The 17,610-nt window shown below is 41.9% G+C and overlaps 1 protein-coding gene across 4 annotated transcripts in view; it reads left to right on the top strand.

Annotated features, from left to right (window-relative positions):
* The first annotated feature begins 219 nt into the window (after positions 1–219).
* Positions 220–17,610, top strand: part of PTPN1 (protein tyrosine phosphatase non-receptor type 1) — a 69,646-nt gene continuing 52,255 nt past the window's right edge. For 2 of the 4 annotated variants that reach the window (XM_047770878.1, XM_047770877.1), the window contains exon 1: positions 227–453. In XM_047770878.1, coding sequence (XP_047626834.1) covers positions 391–453 — 63 coding nt within the window. In that variant the 5' untranslated portion in view covers positions 227–390. Of the gene's footprint in view, positions 454–17,610 lie in introns of all 4 variants that reach the window. The other 2 variants (XM_047770879.1, XM_047770880.1) reach the window with 2 other exon arrangements.

Below are 17,610 nucleotides of genomic sequence, written 5' to 3'. Positions count from 1 at the left end.
GTGGGCGGGGCTCCCGGGGGTCGCCTAAGCAACCGGCGCGTGCCACGCCCGAGCCTGGAGCCCAGGATGGGAGGAGGAAGCGCACGCTGCAAGATATCTCGCGGGGCCGAGGCGGCTCTCCTCAGCACCTCCCCTGACTCCGCCCTGCGGAAGTGCTCGATGACGTTTTGAACTTTTATTGGTTCTTCCGCTTGAGGGGCGGAGCCCGCGGCAGCGCTGTGCGTACTTCCGGCTGCCGGGTTGACATGAAGAAGCAGCGGCGGCCGGGGCGGCGGTAGCGGCCGGAGTCGAGGTTTGCAGTGGGACTCCGGGCGGAGTGTGCGAAGCGGCCGAGAGAAACAGACGGCGCAGTGGGCCCAGGAGGAGGCGCGGCAGCCGCCCTGGCCGGTCATGGAGATGGAAAAGGAGTTCGAGCAGATCGACAAGGCCGGGAACTGGGCGGCCATTTACCAGGTGCGGGAGCTCCCCGGAGCGCGGCAGGCCCTTCGCTTAGGCCTCGTGAACCTTCTCTTCAGACCCCAGACCCCTTTCTCCGCCTGGGTCCCGCCCTCCGCTCAGCCCTACTGCTTGAGGATTCGGTCCGACGGCAGCGGAGGCCGGTCCCCTCTCTTTGTCCCCCGGGTGGGTCTGCGTCTCTCCCTGGCTTCGCAGTCCCCTTTGATTTCCCACCTACCTCATATCCTCCAGCCCGGGTGACCTCTCAGTCCTGGGCGCCGCCCGCCTCTGCTCTCCCTTGCACCCCGACCCCGCCCCCCTGCCTGTCCAGTCTTTGTCCCCAGGGGTTGATAGAACACCCCCACTACTTCCTTTTCTAAACTGGACCACCTCAAACTGTCTTCCTTTGTCTCTCTGGGGGAAAGGGTTGCTCTCCCCTCCCTCCTTTACATTTCCTTTCCCCTAGTGTGTGTCAAGTCCCAAGGATGACAGTCCCTTCCCCCTTCCTGTTCATTCATTTAATGGATCTGAATTGGCGTGCCTCTTCCGTGCTAGGCACTGCCTAGGCGTTGGAGGTAGTGTTTGCTGGACAAGACAGACAAGATCCTGTCCCCCGTGGAGCTGCGAGTCGAATAGGACGGTCAAACACAGAAGCAAATAATTTCAGATGGCGACAAGTGCTGTGAAGAAAACAAAACATAACGGGGTGAAGAGTAACTTTAGGGGAAAGTGGGCTACCTCAGAGAATGGGATCAGGGAAGATCTGTCAGAGGAAGAGACATCTGCTCTGTGAGCTAAGCCCTGAGAGTGTCAGACTCTTGCTTTCTAGCGGGGAAGCCTGTAGTACCCACTCCACTGGGCCAAAATATTACCCTGTGTCGGACAAGCACCAGGGAAGATTAACCTTTTTTTATCCCTCTCTGAAATAGTATCTTTCCTCCATGAGCATCTTATCCTTTGATCATGGTTGAGATGATCGTGTCTTCCCAGTCCTCATCTTCTTGTGGGTTCTGGTGGTTCATAAATGAAAAGTTAGGAAGGTGGGGGTTCTCACATATCTCCACATCTTCAGATTAAAAAGACCCAGAGGTCTGCTTTCCCAAACAGCTAAATCCTCTGAAGAAAATACGTGCTGCCTATTAAATGTCATTGTGGGGGTTGTGAGGATTAACCAAAACCACACTCGATGTTTTAAATAAGCGATGTACAGAATAGAGAGATGTTGTTACTTGTGTAAAGGGAGAAGGCAGTTTATTCTGTTTGGGGCTTATAGGCTCAAAAGGCAAATTGTGAGATCCATCAGCTGGTAGTATTAAAGTCTATTTTGAGCTCCACTTAAAAAGGAAAAAAGCTTTAAGCAGTTCTTTGGTATGCTTGACTAACAAAAGCCTTTTTTTGGCAGGCTTGGTTTCATGTGGATTTGCATCAAGCTTATTTGACAGGATTCTCTTTAGTTGCACTGTAATGTATATTAGCTTCTGATAGGCTAATATTTCTAACCACTTTAATCTGTATAAGTACGATCAATCAATATATAAAATTTGTATTCCGTGTCTAGTCTCTCTGAGTTAATCGAATGAATTCCACTAGTGACTTAGAGAATGTGTAGACAAATTTACTGCATCGCATTTAATACAGTAGACTCTAAAGTGGTTTAAATGAAACAATTCTCTGTCTGAAGTGTTGGGGTTGATTATGATATTCCGCATCACATCTGGGGGTGGCCTCCAGGAGGCACTGGGCAGTGTGGGAGACCAGTCACTCAAGCATTGTTAAAACTGTGTTCAGCAGGCCACTAGCATGGAACATGGTCTTCCCTTAATTTCCCTCATTGTTCTTATGTTTGTCTATCACCTTGGAACCCCAGGAGCTAGTTGAGGTTGCTGTACAGTTGATTTCTCTAGATTCTAGAGGTAGTTTCTTTTATCTTAGAGAATCGTACACCGTGAGCTTTCTTACCTCTGCAGTACAGATATTTTTCTTTTGCAGAGTTACAATCAGAAGTTCTTTTCTTTCTGGACATAAAAAGTGGCTTCTGGACATTAAAAGTGGCCAACTGTGACATTTTAAAAAATGAGGGGTTCAAACGACCTTGAGATCTAAAGTGGCACTTTTCCAAAGTGTGTGCCAATTTACCAAAACCATTATTTTTTAGGAATTCACAGAAATGTGTTTATGGTTGGTAGAAAATGGAAGTTAAAAAAATTAATATTTTATAGCATGTCACAGTGAGGGCAGCCTTATATAAAATCATTTTGAGCTTGCTGAGTCTGATGATTTTAAAAATAATATGTAATTTTTGCTTGACATTTTGTAAACAAAGCAGTGGTTATTTCTCAGTATACTAACTTCTTACTAGAATGAAAAGATGTAAAAACTTGGGAACAGTTGGGAAAAGAACAAAGGATGAAGTAGACTTGAACTCTGAGGAATGTGGTGGCTTAGAAAACAAATGTTTCAGGCAAAGATCCTCTGTTAGCTCCATTTAATAAAGTGAGCATAATTGTTTTTAATTGTTAATGCTTATGAATAGCATAGATACTAATACGCGTTTAGGTCTATAAAAAGTCAGCTTTGATAGCATGCATAGATGGTTTTAAAAATTGTTTTCTATCATTTAAACAATTGTATGTCTGGTTTGAAAAGTGGAAGTAATACTTAACAAGCCTGAAGTGTCCAGAAGAGAAGAGAGAACACAGATAGGGAAAGGTATTGGTTTTTGGAGCTAGAAAGAGAGAGGGGCGGGATTGAATGAATGAAAATAGAATAAACTACCCTCCATTTGTAGTTTAAGATTTGGGTCAGGTGTTTTACTGTTTCTCTCATCTCCAGTTCTTTGATTCTCTGACACTGTTCACTACTTTTCAGTGTGAATGATTTGATTGTTTCAGATAAAGGAGATTGCAACAATAGCTTGTGACTTGAAGGCAAGATTTATTCTCTGTTAGAGGCAGGCTTTGTAAAATGGGCCACTCTTCCAATTGACATTTGTTTTTATAGCTGCCTTCATTATGAAATACGACCTAATGCCTGACTACGTTAAAACCATGTTGTAACAATAGTTCACTAAAATCACTAAAATTCCTTACGGCTTATGTTGTTATAGTCCAAGGTGGATATTTTAAATATCCCAATGATTTTTATTTAAATACCATTCTCATCAGAGAAAACCTGTGTTTTGTGCAGAGGAGAAAGATCTATGCCCTGTGACTCACTTCACTTTAAAAAAAAAAAAAAAAGAAAGACAGACAAACGGAAATGACATGGAGAGGCTGGGAAGTTCTCGTCATCTTGAGTGACCCATTAGATCTAAATGTTCTTGTGTAGCCCTGGTTTAAGTAAACTAAATTTGGGTTTCTGATCCCTGCCTTGGAAATGATGCAGAGATATTTGGACTCAGATTAACTGGGGGCACAAGTAGAAATATTGAGGGAAGGACTTTCTTCTATCATTATTTGTTTGACATTACTGTCATATTTATACAAATACATAATGAAATGTATCAGATGGTTCCAAAAAGTCAGTTGGGGCGTACGGGTAATGCAGATGATTTTTTGGTTGCCAGTTATCTATGTACCTTTGGGCTCCATGAATTTCATGATAAGAATAAATTTTAAAACATTCCATAGGGTTTTTTCAGAGTATAGACTGATAAAATAACTTTTCTTTTTTCCCTTTTTTCTTTTTTTTGAATTGTCTGTTTTCTGATCTTTTAGATTTGCAGAATCCTTTTGGCAATTTTTGTCTCATGCTGTGGTTTAATTGGTACTTTTTCGTAAGCCTGCCTGAGCCCATGCTTTTTTGTTTGTTTGTTTTGTTTTGTTTTTGCACAAGCTAGCATCCCTCCCTACGGTGTTGATGTTATTTCATTCATGGTAATCAGTTAATACACACTACAAATAGGCTGGGCATGTTTCTTTATACTGCCCATGTTCAAGAAAATGGGAAGCCTAGCTGGGCCGTTGTTTCCAAGACGCTATAGTTTGGTACCAGTCATTCAATGTGCATGTTTTAAATATCCAGGAGGGAGTTCCCGTCGTGGCGCAGTGGTTAACGAGTCCGACTGGGAACCATGAGGTTTCAGGTTCGGTCCCTGCCCTTGCTCAGTGGGTTAACGTTGCCGTGAGCTGTGGTGTAGGTTGCAGACGCGGCTCGGATCCCGAGTTGCTGTGGCTCTGGCGTAGGCCGGTGGCTACAGCTCCGATTCGACCCCTAGCCTGGGAACCTCCATGTGCCGCGGGAGCGGCCCAAGAAATAGCAACAACAACAACAAAAGACAATAAATAAATAAATAAATAAATATCCAGGAGGGCTGGGAACTTTGGAATGGTTCTAGATTCCCTCTACCACATCTCATTGATTGGTCACCATGGTGTCCTTTCTGCCATCCTAGTGGTCTAGGTTCTCAAATTTTGCCTCTGATATCATGGTCATTTCTAGTTTCACGCTACAGGAATGAGTGAAACCAGAAACATATTAATATGGTCCCTCAACAGTCTCTCTACATCTACCCCTCCGTGTATATTCTTCACATTATCACTAGAGTAATTGTGTTAAAAGCAGACCTGAGCCTGGTAGTCCTGTTTAACTACTTTGTTTTCATTTATCTGTAAGGTCTAGGCTCCTTAGCAGCCAGATTCCAGCCATGTGTACCTTTTGTTCTAGCCACACTAGAAGGTGCAGAGTTCTTCAAATTCATCCCTTAGCTTTCATTCCCCTATGCCTTGTCTCAACACTTTATCTCAGCTGGCGTTCCCACATTCTTGCTTGTGGTTTCCAGCTCGAAAGCATGCCCTGTCACGCTGGATTTTGGCTCTCCTACTTGTGTGCTTCTGTACACTTTCCTGTTAGCTCTTTTAAAGCCCTGCTCTCATGGGAGCTGTTCCTTTGTTTCTGGGTCCATCTCCCATAAAGCCCAAACTGGAAGTCAGCTGTTGCATCTTCTTATTCATCTTGGTGTCCTCTGTACCAGGCATAAAGTGCCTAAGAAATGTTGGGGTTGAGTTGATTGTCAGCACTTTACCCAAGTCCTGACAACAGAAAAACAAGCCATGGTTCCCAAGGCCCATTCTGGGGGGGCTGGTAGTATAGACACACTTAGGTTAGCCTGCGTTAGTGCTCACAGCAGAGACACCCCACTCAGAGAAAACAGGCACTCTGAGCCATGGCTTGACCAGGCTGTTTGGTGTCACCTGCTGTTGTGGCTTGGAAGAGAAGTTTGGGTTCTTACCCAGTAGGAGTTAATACCACCAGTTTATTTCACAGGAACTTTAAATTTAACACCAAATTTGTACTTGGCCTGAGGCGAACTTAATAGCAAACTTGGCGGTGATATATCTCTAAGAATTATTGGATTACTCTGTTCTCATCACTCTTGACTTAATCTCACATGCCTTCTGAAAGAAGGGCTTTACATATAATTGGTTTGTAGGATTTTTGTTGTTGTTGTTATGGGATAAAGATATGGTTCTCCATAAAGTAATAACCCTTATAAAATCTGTGGTTTTCTTCAAAGTATAAATAGGAAAGGCAAACATTTTTGGCCTTTGATCAGATCACCCTTTCTGCCAGGAAGTAGTTTAATTTTTTGCTTTCTGTCTAGCCTTAGCTCTAACACTAACTACGCTGAATAAGTCCCTTCCTTTCTTTGGACATCAGTCCCTTCCTTCGTTAAAATGACCCTCGACTAACTGATCACTAAGTTCACACCATGTAATAGGAATCTTTAATGTGCTCACAAAGAGAATGTAATGTTCCTGAAGTAATCCTTGTAAACACTGCAGCGGTTACTCAGTTTTGTAAGGTGTGTGGGTGTCAGTGGGTACAGTTAGGCTCAAAAATGTATAGAAGTTTTGTGAGTGTAGTTAAAGATTAAAAAGAATTGAGCCTTTTTTTTTTCCCCCGAGAGGTATTGAACATTTTCAATAAGTAGGGTTCATTTGGTTTAGCATTGTGGGAAAATGAGTAGCGCTGACATATGAGTTATGCTTGCAGTTTTTCTCTAAGTAGCAATTGGGTGGTTTTTCCTGTAAAGATAGAGGAACTGATTCTTGAGAATTTACGAAAGATTCAACCCCAACTAGGTACATAAAGAGTAGCTGCCCTTTATGTTGTAATTTTAGAAAGAAACCTACATCTGGTCTAAACTTCCTTTGAAGACTATGATGGTTTACACAGCTGCCATGTTTGAGAAGAAAGTACCTAAGGCTCCAACATTTTTGAAATAATGCTTCACTTTGTAGAAGTGGGCTTCCTAGTTTTCTAGCTGCTGCTCTCTCCTTTTACAAGGCCACTTGACCTAATCACAAGTAACTTACTGACTGTAAATTTTGAATGTCTGAAAACTAGAAACAAGGCCATTTACCCTGGAAGATTTTTTTTCCCTAGAAATAAAATAGCCAAAGAGAAGTCGAGAGCCTCCCCTTCCCCCCAGAGCAGTCGGATCTTGGGAATGTGCTACACAACAAGTCACAGTGCAGGCAGAAATAACTACTGATAAATGATTTTCAGGTTTTTGTTTTTTTAAATGTGTGACCTGATTCATTTTGCAGTTCTGAATGCTTATGATTCTACCAAAGCTGTAAAGTTTTATAGATACCCCATGGTAATTAGATAGAGTTGGTGCTTAAGAAGTTCTACCGCATGCAGTCACACAGTAAACATGGCTTATTAGCAAAGGGACTCTTGAGGTCTGTATTTTATCTGGAAAATATACCTACTCTGTGTTACCCTTCGTCTAGTATTGGGCCAGGAAACTCTGAGTCTTTATTGAGGGTTAACTGCTTGTTGAAACAAACCTTTGGGCCCAAGTGGACTTATGTCCTGTGTTCCTTTCTCTTTTACTTGCAGAGCTTTCTTCCCAATGCCTGAGTAAGGCATGTTTTCTTTTACAGATGAAGAAGGAAAAGCCTCGGTTGTGTTTGTGGCTTTTGTGGGCAAGCGATACCACTTGCAAAGATAAGATGAGCATAGCAAAACTAGGTTTTAAAAACTGTTTTTAAAATGTATTAGTGATTAGAGAAGGAAAACTCTTCCTTAGTCTGTTCTGAACCATCCCCCCCCCCCAACTTTTTTCTCTTACCTAATGGCTCTGTTATTGGTGCATCTCTTCCTTTTTGAAGAATTTCATTTAAAAATTGCCATGCTAAGTTCCAGGGAACAGCTTAGCTAGTTTTTATTCCAATGAGTACTAATTACTCAGAGAATTTATACTATTGCGAATTGCTTACAGGAAAGTGAACATCAAGTAATTATTCCCAGTAGTTGGAGTTCTGTGAAGAACAGGGGGTTACATAAAAATGTCTGCACATGAAATCACTTCTCAATATAGCTTCACTCAAGAGAACAAATAGGCAAGCTGCATTTGGCCTAATACAGTAAATTAGCTTTAAATTCCCTTGGTGGTTAAACATTTGTCATTGTTATATTTATCTCTTAGATTTTTGTATTGCTTCACTATTCCAGTAGGGCTTACAAGGATAAAGGCGAAGTATGCCTCACTGGGTCATAAAAATTTGTGGCTCCCTTTTGCACAGAGAGAAGAGGCCTCTAAGAAGATATTCAGTGGTCTTTTGCAAGGGATGATATTTTGTTCTCTGTTTTTTGCTGTTGTTATTCTTATCTTCGTTTTGCTTTATTTTTACCATGATTCGAACTGTATTTTGACAGCATCTTAGAGTGAGAGCATTGCCGTTAATGTTCTCTGCTGCCTGGATACCACCTCCCTTTTACCAGGGTCATCCTCGGAGGTGGAGTGAGGGGGTGAAGCAGAGTGGTGCAAGATCAGGAGGTTGCATTAAGCCACATCAGGTTGACAGGCACAGAACCACATTTCTAGAGCAGTCTCCAGTACACCACCGAGCAGTTTGGCCATGCCTGAGGATCAGCTGGTCCACATCTCATGAGCGTCCATATCCCCATGATGTGCTGCATTTTAATAGGTCCTTTATTTACCTATCATGGTACCATTTCTAAGTGTATTTAAATATTCCTTCATGTCCTACTAACAGTTTTTCTTACTATATCCTAGGAATATTTGTGTCATTAGCAGGTTTTATTTCATCTGTTCTCATCATAGTACCCAGTCTGCTACTTGCCCTTGGTTTTCTACCTACTGATAAGAATACCTTTGAGAGTTTGAATAATAGTATTGAAGTATGCACAATAGCAGTTGGTAGGTGTTATAGATACATCTTTTCTTAACCACTTGTTTCATCCTTTTTGTGCTTGAACTTTCCTCAGAAAACTTACCAAAACATAGTCATCATGCAGAAAGAATCACTGTAAAAGCAGTTGAAGTTTAACAGACTAGTACCTTTTTTTTTTTCATGAACCCATACTTGTCAACTAAGTTTCCTTTTGCAACTTGTTCCACTCCTTGATGACAGCAAAGTTTTGTGTTTCCCAACAGACTTTGTTCTTTGAGCTGTTGCTTTTGAAAATAGGAAATAAATGGCTTGAGGAGATGGAGGGAAGCTTTGGTTTGAAGTAGGAGTCTGGTCTGTCCCTAGCTCTCTGTGTGCAGTGCAGCTGGAGATGGGTGTGGTCCATCATCTGAAATTTCCTATCTTCAGTTTGAGGAGGTGGTTACCATTCTAACCACTTAAAAACTGCACAGTGCATGCTATTTTATTTTCAGGGCAAACCTTAGCTCTAATGATTTCCCTTGTACTTGCCTTCAAATTAATAAAACGTCATTCTTTGGTAATGTTTACATGCCAGGTCCATTAAGAAAGAAGAAAGGATACAACTGAAATTAAAGGATTAAATTGGCATCAAACCTTTAGTTTTGTAAATGCCTTTGACGTTTGATTTTTGTAGGTTGATCATAAGGAAGTGATAAGTATGTTAGGTTATTTGTGGTTTGAGCTAATTTTAGTCTCCTGTTCACAGCTTGCTTTATATTCTTTGACATTAAAACATACTTTCTAGAAAGACAAACTTTGAATGTAGGACTCAGTCTATATTCTACCCTTGGCTACTTTTCAAAAAAATATTTTCTTGGCGCTTTGGTAGTTGGACAGTTTGAAGCATAGTAACATTCTTTTAAAATCATTGATTCCTTTGCTTAATGATGTCTCTACTTTGCCAGCAAGTAAATTAGATTTTTTCTTAGAGGCTTGGAACTCTTGCTCCAGGCTGGGGGCTGAACGACACTGTTGATACTAGAGAGTTTTTAAGAGTCTGACCCTGAGATGTACTGAAGCGAGGTTTTGATTTTGACGGTATAGAAAACCTTCCCCACCCTGTCCCCTTAGTTGATAGAGCCTTTTGCTTTTCAAGACTGGGTCTTTGTCTGTTTCCATTACTGATTAGTTTCACACAGAGTAATTTTATTTCAAAGCTTCAGTCCTGGAGCTGCCCTGCTACCTACCCTTAACCAGCCACCCTGGACACGAATCCACTCAGGGACTTGTGTGAGGTGATGGAAGAAGAGGATAGGGTTTGGGTTGTGAGTCTGCCTTTGACTTTGTGGGACCTTGAGGAAGTTAATGTGCAGGATCTGTAAAATAGCATGACTGAAATCTAACATCCTATAACTGCATGGTCACATGAGAAGCCAGGAGAGTGGGGCAACTTCTCTGGAAAAATTGGGGCTTCATGTCCCACTCATGCTAGATTTGGTAGCCTTACATGTTCCTGATACTCTTTACCTAAAAGTGAGACAGAACTTTAAATTTTCATATTCAAATTGAAACTTAAAAAATCCATTATGTTTTTAAAGATAATAAAACACCCTGTGTGGACATAAGTCGATTCTTTTCTAAAATGACTGAAGGCCACATTGATGAATGCAGTTTCCTGTTAAATTCTTCTCATGTCTAAAGAGGATTATTGGATTTTGTAATTGGACTAAAATTTCCCATTCAAGGGAGAGACACACAGTCTGATCCATGTTCTACCCTCATTCACAGTAAAACCCTATAATAGCTAACATTTATTGAATTCTGTTACGTGCCCCAGGCATTGTGCAAAGTGCTTTACATGCAGTGCCATTTATTACACACCATAAATTGGTCTTTAATAGCAGGAAATGTTTTAAGAGAACAATTAGGTGTCAGAGCCTTGATGTTCCTCTCTGCCCGAGATCTCCCATGTCCTGAATCCAGCTTTACAACGGCATTGTGGCTGTGCTCACACTGGTACACTACTGCACGGAGAGACAAGGAATTGCGCTATGCCTCTTGATTGATTAGGACGTGGGAAGAGAGAGTTTTTGAACATTTCCCATATTTCTGACCTTTTACCTAGATGTCGAAAATTGGCCACCCAATTATATTTTGCTTGGTTCACACAGTGCTTTTAAAAAAAAAAAAAGTATAATGCCAACTCACTGGAATATTTATATAATTCTGATAATTATTTTTTCTTAGTCATAGTATTTTAAACACAGCATATCAAAGCTATATTTCAATACTGGCTTTTATATCTCAAAAACCTAGATATAAATGATTTGGGAACTAAAATGAAATATCCAGCCAGAGGCAGGAGGAAAAAAGTGGATGCGTTTCTCAAGTCCCTCAATTTAATTTCTTTACTTAAACAAACAGCTGGGGTACCTTGCACCAATCCATGTATTAAAAGGATACAGTATAAACAAAACTTCCGGATATGTGACTGAATAAAATCAAAATACAAAAAAAAAAAAATGTTTAGCAGTTCTCTTGTGGTACAGTGGGTTAAGGATCCAGTGTTGTCTCTGCAGTGACTTGGAAGTTCCTGGCCTGGGAACTTCTGCATGCTCTGGGGGCAGCCAAAAAAAAAAACCTCTTTTGTCATTATTTATAAATCAGGAGAAATCACACACAAATCCGGATTTCTGGCTTCACTTGAAAAATCTGCAGCTCACAGTGCAGTCTGAGCCCACAGTGGCAGCCGTCTGCCCAGCAAGTGGAGGGGCACCGTTCCTGCTGGACAGACATGTGTCTGTTCTTCATACATGCAGCTCCACAGCAGTCTCACTGTCCTCCTTATATGAACCACCCAGACTTTGGACACACTTGAGTTTGTAGCCTCCACTCTAGGCTGGGTTTTTTCTTGGATTTCATTATTATCATTAGAATTAAGATGATTTTTAAATGATGTTTAGTCTTATAAGTAGTTGCTGTACTATCATTAGATAAATTCAAAGCAAGGGAAGGCTAGCTGGAGATATGGTGGCCAGTATGAAATGAAAGTGCCTGAGGGAGTGCCCTTGACTTTTAAATCTGGGATAAAATCATTAGTCCTTCTTTCCTTCCTGCATTGTCATCCTTAGCCCCCTTCTCCTGTTTTGAGGAAGTTGGAAGCTACTACCATTTTTTTCCACCTTGAGCAACTGAGTGTTCAGTGTCCTATGTTCAGTTATTTCCGGGAACTATTGTTGATGACCAACTTAGGAATTAAACAGCTGGTCCATATGGGCCTGGATAAGAAGAATGACTTGCTCAGATATGTTTGCACTGAGAAATCTAAGAAGTGTTTTTAATCATTTTCTTTGTGACCTGGTTGGGAACGATACCGTTTGCTGTGTGTCACAATTCATGATTAGATGGTTTCTCTGCCTTATCCTCTTTATCAATGGATGAAATAAATGATGGCCATGATATTAAAAAATATATATGGTTACAAAGAATATGTGTGAAAGGTCTCTATCCCTGTTTAGCAACAGAAGTATGCATTATATTGTAGGAGCTGCTGTTTCTTTGATCCCTCTTGCACATCTGTTATTCAGTAGAGGTATGTTGTATATGACAGAGCATAACAAGCAATTAGGAAGATTCTTTACCATTATAAAACATTCAGGATCTTTGTCCTAAGTTTTGTACTTTTTCCTTTCCTAAAGCTGAATCCCAGGAAGACAAAACCACCTCACTGGTTTATTTAGCACTCCTGAATCATGTGACATGATGACATTTGCCATTTAATACTTTTTTATATTTTTGAAACTAAAATCAAAAGCTGAAGATCAGCTTCTCCAAGAAGCCTTTCATCTATCTTTTATTTCCTCTTCTATTCTAGATTGTAAGCTCCTTTCAGGCAGAGTCCATTCATCTGCTCGTTCAAGTACACAGCAGCTGCTGGGTGCCAGACACTGCTAGGCATGAGGATAATTGGTGAGCGAGAAAGGCACAGTTGGTCCTTGCCCTCAAGAAGCTTAATAGTCCAGCCAACAAAGATGTTAATTAGAGACAGTACCAGCTCAGAGTGATGAGAGCTCTCATAGACCTAGGCCTGGATACCTGGGGACACTCAGGAAGGGAGAAGGAAAAGCAGGCAAAGGAGCTGTCAGGTAAAGAGAGTCTGTAAAAGTAATGTCCAAGTGGAGATTCTATGGGCAGGCAGGAGTGAGCCCCTTATGTTCTCTAGTCTCCTGATCTGGGTTCCATCCTCCTTGCCCTTCTCTGTTCATGTTCAGTGTTAAATCACCTAAGCTTGAAAGCGTGGGAGCGTATTGAGCTTTCTTCTTCTTTGGTCTTAACCCTCTTCCTCCCATTTCCCTTCCCCCCCAGTTCATATGCATTGTCTTTTATATTTTTTCCCCTCTCTCCCTTCTTTTCTCTTTCTTCTGCCACTGCTTCTCACCTTGACTGTGATAATGACCTCAGAACCCTTCTAATAGGATGACTTAGTAATGGCTACATCATGTCATTGATCTCTTGTCACTGTGATGTCATCTGTGTAGGTGTCCTCTCTGGTAAGATGATGTTTCTGTTATGCTTAGTAGGCAGGTGGTATAGTATTGATTGCAGTGAAGAATGATAGCTGTTATATAAAGATACTTTACAACCTACGTAGTCTGAATTATAGTATATTTTAATATACAAAGTAAAGAACTTTTAAAAAGAATCTTTAATATAAGCCCAACTTACTAGAACAAATTGAAAATATGTGGCTCTCCCTCTGATTTGCAGATGACAGTATGAGAATAAAGGTCTCGTTTATTCATTGTGAATTTTTTGTTTGTTTGTTTTTGTCTTTTTAGGGCTGTACCCATGGCATATGGAGGTCCCCAGACTAGGGGTCGAATCAGAGCTGTGGCTGCCGGTCTACACCACAGCCACAGCAACACAGGATCTGAGCCGAGCCTTTGACCTACACCACAGCTCATAGCAACACTGGATCCTTAACCCACTGAGTAAGGCCAGGGATCGAACCTGCGTCCTCATCGATGCTAATCAGATTCGTTTCCGCTGAGCCATGCTGGGAACTCCCTATTCATTATGAATTTTAAAGGGTATTTTTAATGGTATGGGCTGGCTTATCCCGTTATGTGATCTGTTCATTAGCAGTTCTTGATACATAGATAGCTTTGTTCGAGTAATTCTTTCAAGTCAAGTACTTTGCAAAATAGCAAGTTTACCAATAATTACCCTAATTTTGAATGACTAAGCGACAGGCTTTAATTTTTAGGCATTTTAACATGTTAAAATATGGTTACAAATTCTGAGACTTTATGATTATTTAAATTTAAACACAAAATTATCATCTCGAGTAATTCTGAATGATTTACTGATTGCTGCCTGTTTTCCATTCATATACTTACTAAACTCATTCCTTGCTGTGTAGAAACAGTAGGAATTCAGTATCTGCAAACCATTAAGGTTGTGAAATATCCTCTCTTTTTTTCCTTTTTCTAATTCTGGCTATGAAGATCATGTATAGAAGCAGTCCCAGATTCAGTTTTTTTAATTGTTGATTACTAGTCATTAAAGATTTGATAAGAGGAGAATTTTTTTTATCAATGGATGACAAAGTAGAGAGAGGAGAATTTTTCTTATCAGTGGATGACAAAGTAAAGAGGCTTAGACTATTTTTCTTTTAATGGTAAGGGAGGATGTTTAAGTGTGGGTTTTTTTGTTTTTTTTTTACCTTCTTCTGGTTTGGTTTTAGAGTCATTTACATGTCACTGAAGGGGTACTATATAACATTCATAGCAGAGGTAGATGTAAGGAGTTCACAGGCCTCTCAGCAGAATCACTAAACATAGCTATTAACTGGGCAGAATATTCTAGGTGGGGAAGCATGTTTTTAAGATGGAAGTGATTAAGAAAGCATTATAAAACGAGATCCTTTATAGAAGTCCAGACTCTGGATAAGACCGTGGTTCATGGATTATGCTTTGTCTTCAGATTTGCTGAAGAAAGCAAATGAAAGCACTTAGAACTGGAGGGGAGATATAGGTATGTGTTGGGGGTGGGGTATGTATCTTAGAGAGGATTCCAGCAAGCATTCCTAGTCAGTAACATGCTGGGGAATTGTTTAATTACTTGCCTGTATTGTGCTGGCTGTATTGTAGGTGGGCCCCTCTACATCCGTCCCCCTCATCTTAGTTTACCTGGCTCACGACGTGTCCTCTCCTCCACAGCTGCTGTCTCCCCTGGGCCATGTCAGTGTTCATTGGGGCAGTCCACCCACCGTCCTCCCCTCGTCCCCTGGAAATTTCACATCTCTCTCCTTTTTCCGTCTACCTCCCTTAGGCTCGCCCTGGCCCTTGAGATCTTTTGTCACTGACATCTCAGTAAACTCAGACCTGCCATTCTGATCACAGCCTCCTATGCGCCCACATTCTCTCACTCAGTACTTCAGTCCCCTGGGTTTACTCCTTCAGCCAGATTTCCAGCTGCTCCTCTCTAGCCCAGGTCCTCCCTTCCCTCCTTATGCAGCTGCTCAGTCCCCTTGAACTGCTGCCTCTCCAGCATTCCTACCTAGACTGCTGCCTCTCCAGCATTGCCACCTAGTGCCTTTGCTCATCTCTTGCCATCAGCATGCCAGACCACCTCTACCCTGGACCGGGCCAGCAGCCTGCCTTTCCCTCCCTGGGCCCAGGTTCCTAAGTACTGCTGGAGAAAATCTCCCAGTTTTACACATTTGAGCCACTAGAAGTCTGGTCAGTAACCTCAGGTCTGTCGCCCTCAGCTTCCGGCTGTCAGATCTGAAGTTTGCCTACCATCTTTTCTATCTCATTTCTCTCACAAGGGGGCGGCGCCGGGGGTGGAGGGGAGTCTCTATTCCTGTCTAAGGCAACTCTCATAGCTGTGCTTTGCACACCTTCCCATCAACCTGTTCAAGGCGTCTGGCCCTAACAGCTTGTGACTCTTTTAGGTCTGTGTCCTTAGCCTTCTTTCTGTGTTACCATCTTTCTCGAACCATTTAAACATTCTCAGGCTTCCTCCCTCTGCCTGCAACTCCCCCTCTAATCACTGCTCTGTAATTTCCTTCTCCAGTTGAAGTGTTTGAAATAAATAGGTCACTGTGTCCATTGTTTGCCTCCCAGTCACTCCTCAAACCGGGGAAGCTAGGCTCCACCCTACCATGCTACTTTACAAGGTCGCCGTTCGCTTCCTTGTTGCCAAATCCAATGGATTCTTTGCATCCTTATCATAACACCATTTAACATAGTTGACCTCTGTGTGCTTCTTGAATATTCTCTAATCCCACTTTCCATAACTCCCTTTTCCTTTTTCTTTCCTTCTAGGTCTCCTTCTTTCACTGATCCTAGCTGTCACTCTTGGGCTCCTCTGCTGGGGGAGTTCCCAAGCTGCACCTGCCGTCTGATTCTTGGTTCTTTCTGGGCTGTTGCAGAGCATGCTCATACACACGCTTGCACTCTGTACAGCTTCCAGAACACTTTTGGTTCCTGAAATGTAAGGCTCTCTGTCTCCCACAGAGCCTTCGCATATGCTTTTTCCTATGCCTACTCTTGCCAGTCCCATCTTATGCATCCTCTTGTAGGATGGCTTTCTCAGATTTCCCCTTCTTCCAGGTCCAAGGTAGATGCCTCTTACAGGTCTTCCTGTGGCCCCTGTTCTGCTTTTGAAGCACCTGTATTAAACTGTAATGATATCCATTGTTCTGTAATTGCCTGTTGACTCACCCATTGCCAAGTAATCTGTCTTAAAGTCTCATAAGTCTTGAAAGGGGCACCACTGCTTTTGTTTGAGTCCTTTCTGTCTCTTAGTACCACCCAATAGAGTGCCTGACATATAAAAGTACCCAAAAAGTAGTTCCCGAATGAATAGATGAGCTATGTTGTTTAAGTTCATGAATTGGAAACTGGTTGATAGGGAGGCGTTGAATTTAGTGTATTATGCAAACCATGTGTTACTGACCCCCCCCCCCATCGATTTGGCACACACGTTTTCTCTCTTACCCTTTATATTACTCTTCTGTGTATGGAACGGCTCCCTCCTCCAGTGAGATCAGAAGCTCTTCCTGAACAGGAACTGTGTGGAATTCTTGGTGTCTCCCTCACAGTGCCTTGCACAGAGCTGGACTTTATCTCAGTGGGCCTGATCCCAGATAGACGGACACATGTATACACACGATGGGAGTACGTTTCATCTGTAACCCAGCCGGCCCTACCTCTTTGCCGTGCACAGCCTGTGCCACTGTGGAGGGGCAGTTTCCCTGTGGTTTATTAGCTCTTGTGTTCCAGCGTGCCAGCCAAGTGGAGAGACGGTGGAATGAGAGTCTCTCTCATTCAAACTTGATAGGTTTGGTAGCTAGGACTGACCAATGCTGACAGGAAATAGAGACATTTATTAAAAGCCAGAGTTGTCACCTTGCAGGAAGCAGAGCTCTTGTTAGCATATGATTTTGTGGTTGGTTTGGTGCTCCTCCACTCAAGTAAAGAATCGGACAAAAGTGGGAGGAGGGTACTTAGGTCTCAGGTTCAATCCTTTTCCCTAAGTAATTTGCTTTTGGAGTTTCGTTTGTTTGGAATGTCCTAAGATTTTGATCTTGCTAGAAAGTTTCCAGCAAAACGAAATTCTGGGCAGGTAAAGCATTTGCATGTGAAACAGAATCATTGTTTTTGTTTTTAATTCTTAATGTATTATCCTTGGCCCAGCCCTGAAGGTTATTCTATTTTTTGTGGATCTCAACTTTTCCCTCATCTTCTGGCTCTTATGAAAGGAGTGGTATTTTTTTCAATGGAGAAGAGGAGGAGAAAAATAAAAATACATGTAAAAGCCATGGTCTTGCCTAGGCAGGCTTGGCTTTATAGCTTGGAGCAGAATGACATGTCTAGTCTGGTGCAGGAGGTATATTTCAGGTTGGTTTGGTTTCTTGTTGTATTTGATTTTTTTCCCCCAAAGGTTTGTCTTTTAACCTGGAATTTTTATGTGACTGTAATTGAATTTAGATAAATGCAAGTTAATTCCACAATTTACAGAGCACAATTCTGTTACATCT

The sequence above is a fragment of the Phacochoerus africanus genome, chromosome 3, assembly GCF_016906955.1.
Source record: "Phacochoerus africanus isolate WHEZ1 chromosome 3, ROS_Pafr_v1, whole genome shotgun sequence".
Taxonomy (NCBI): Eukaryota; Metazoa; Chordata; class Mammalia; order Artiodactyla; family Suidae; genus Phacochoerus; species Phacochoerus africanus.
This window is presented reverse-complemented; position numbering and strand designations above follow the sequence as displayed.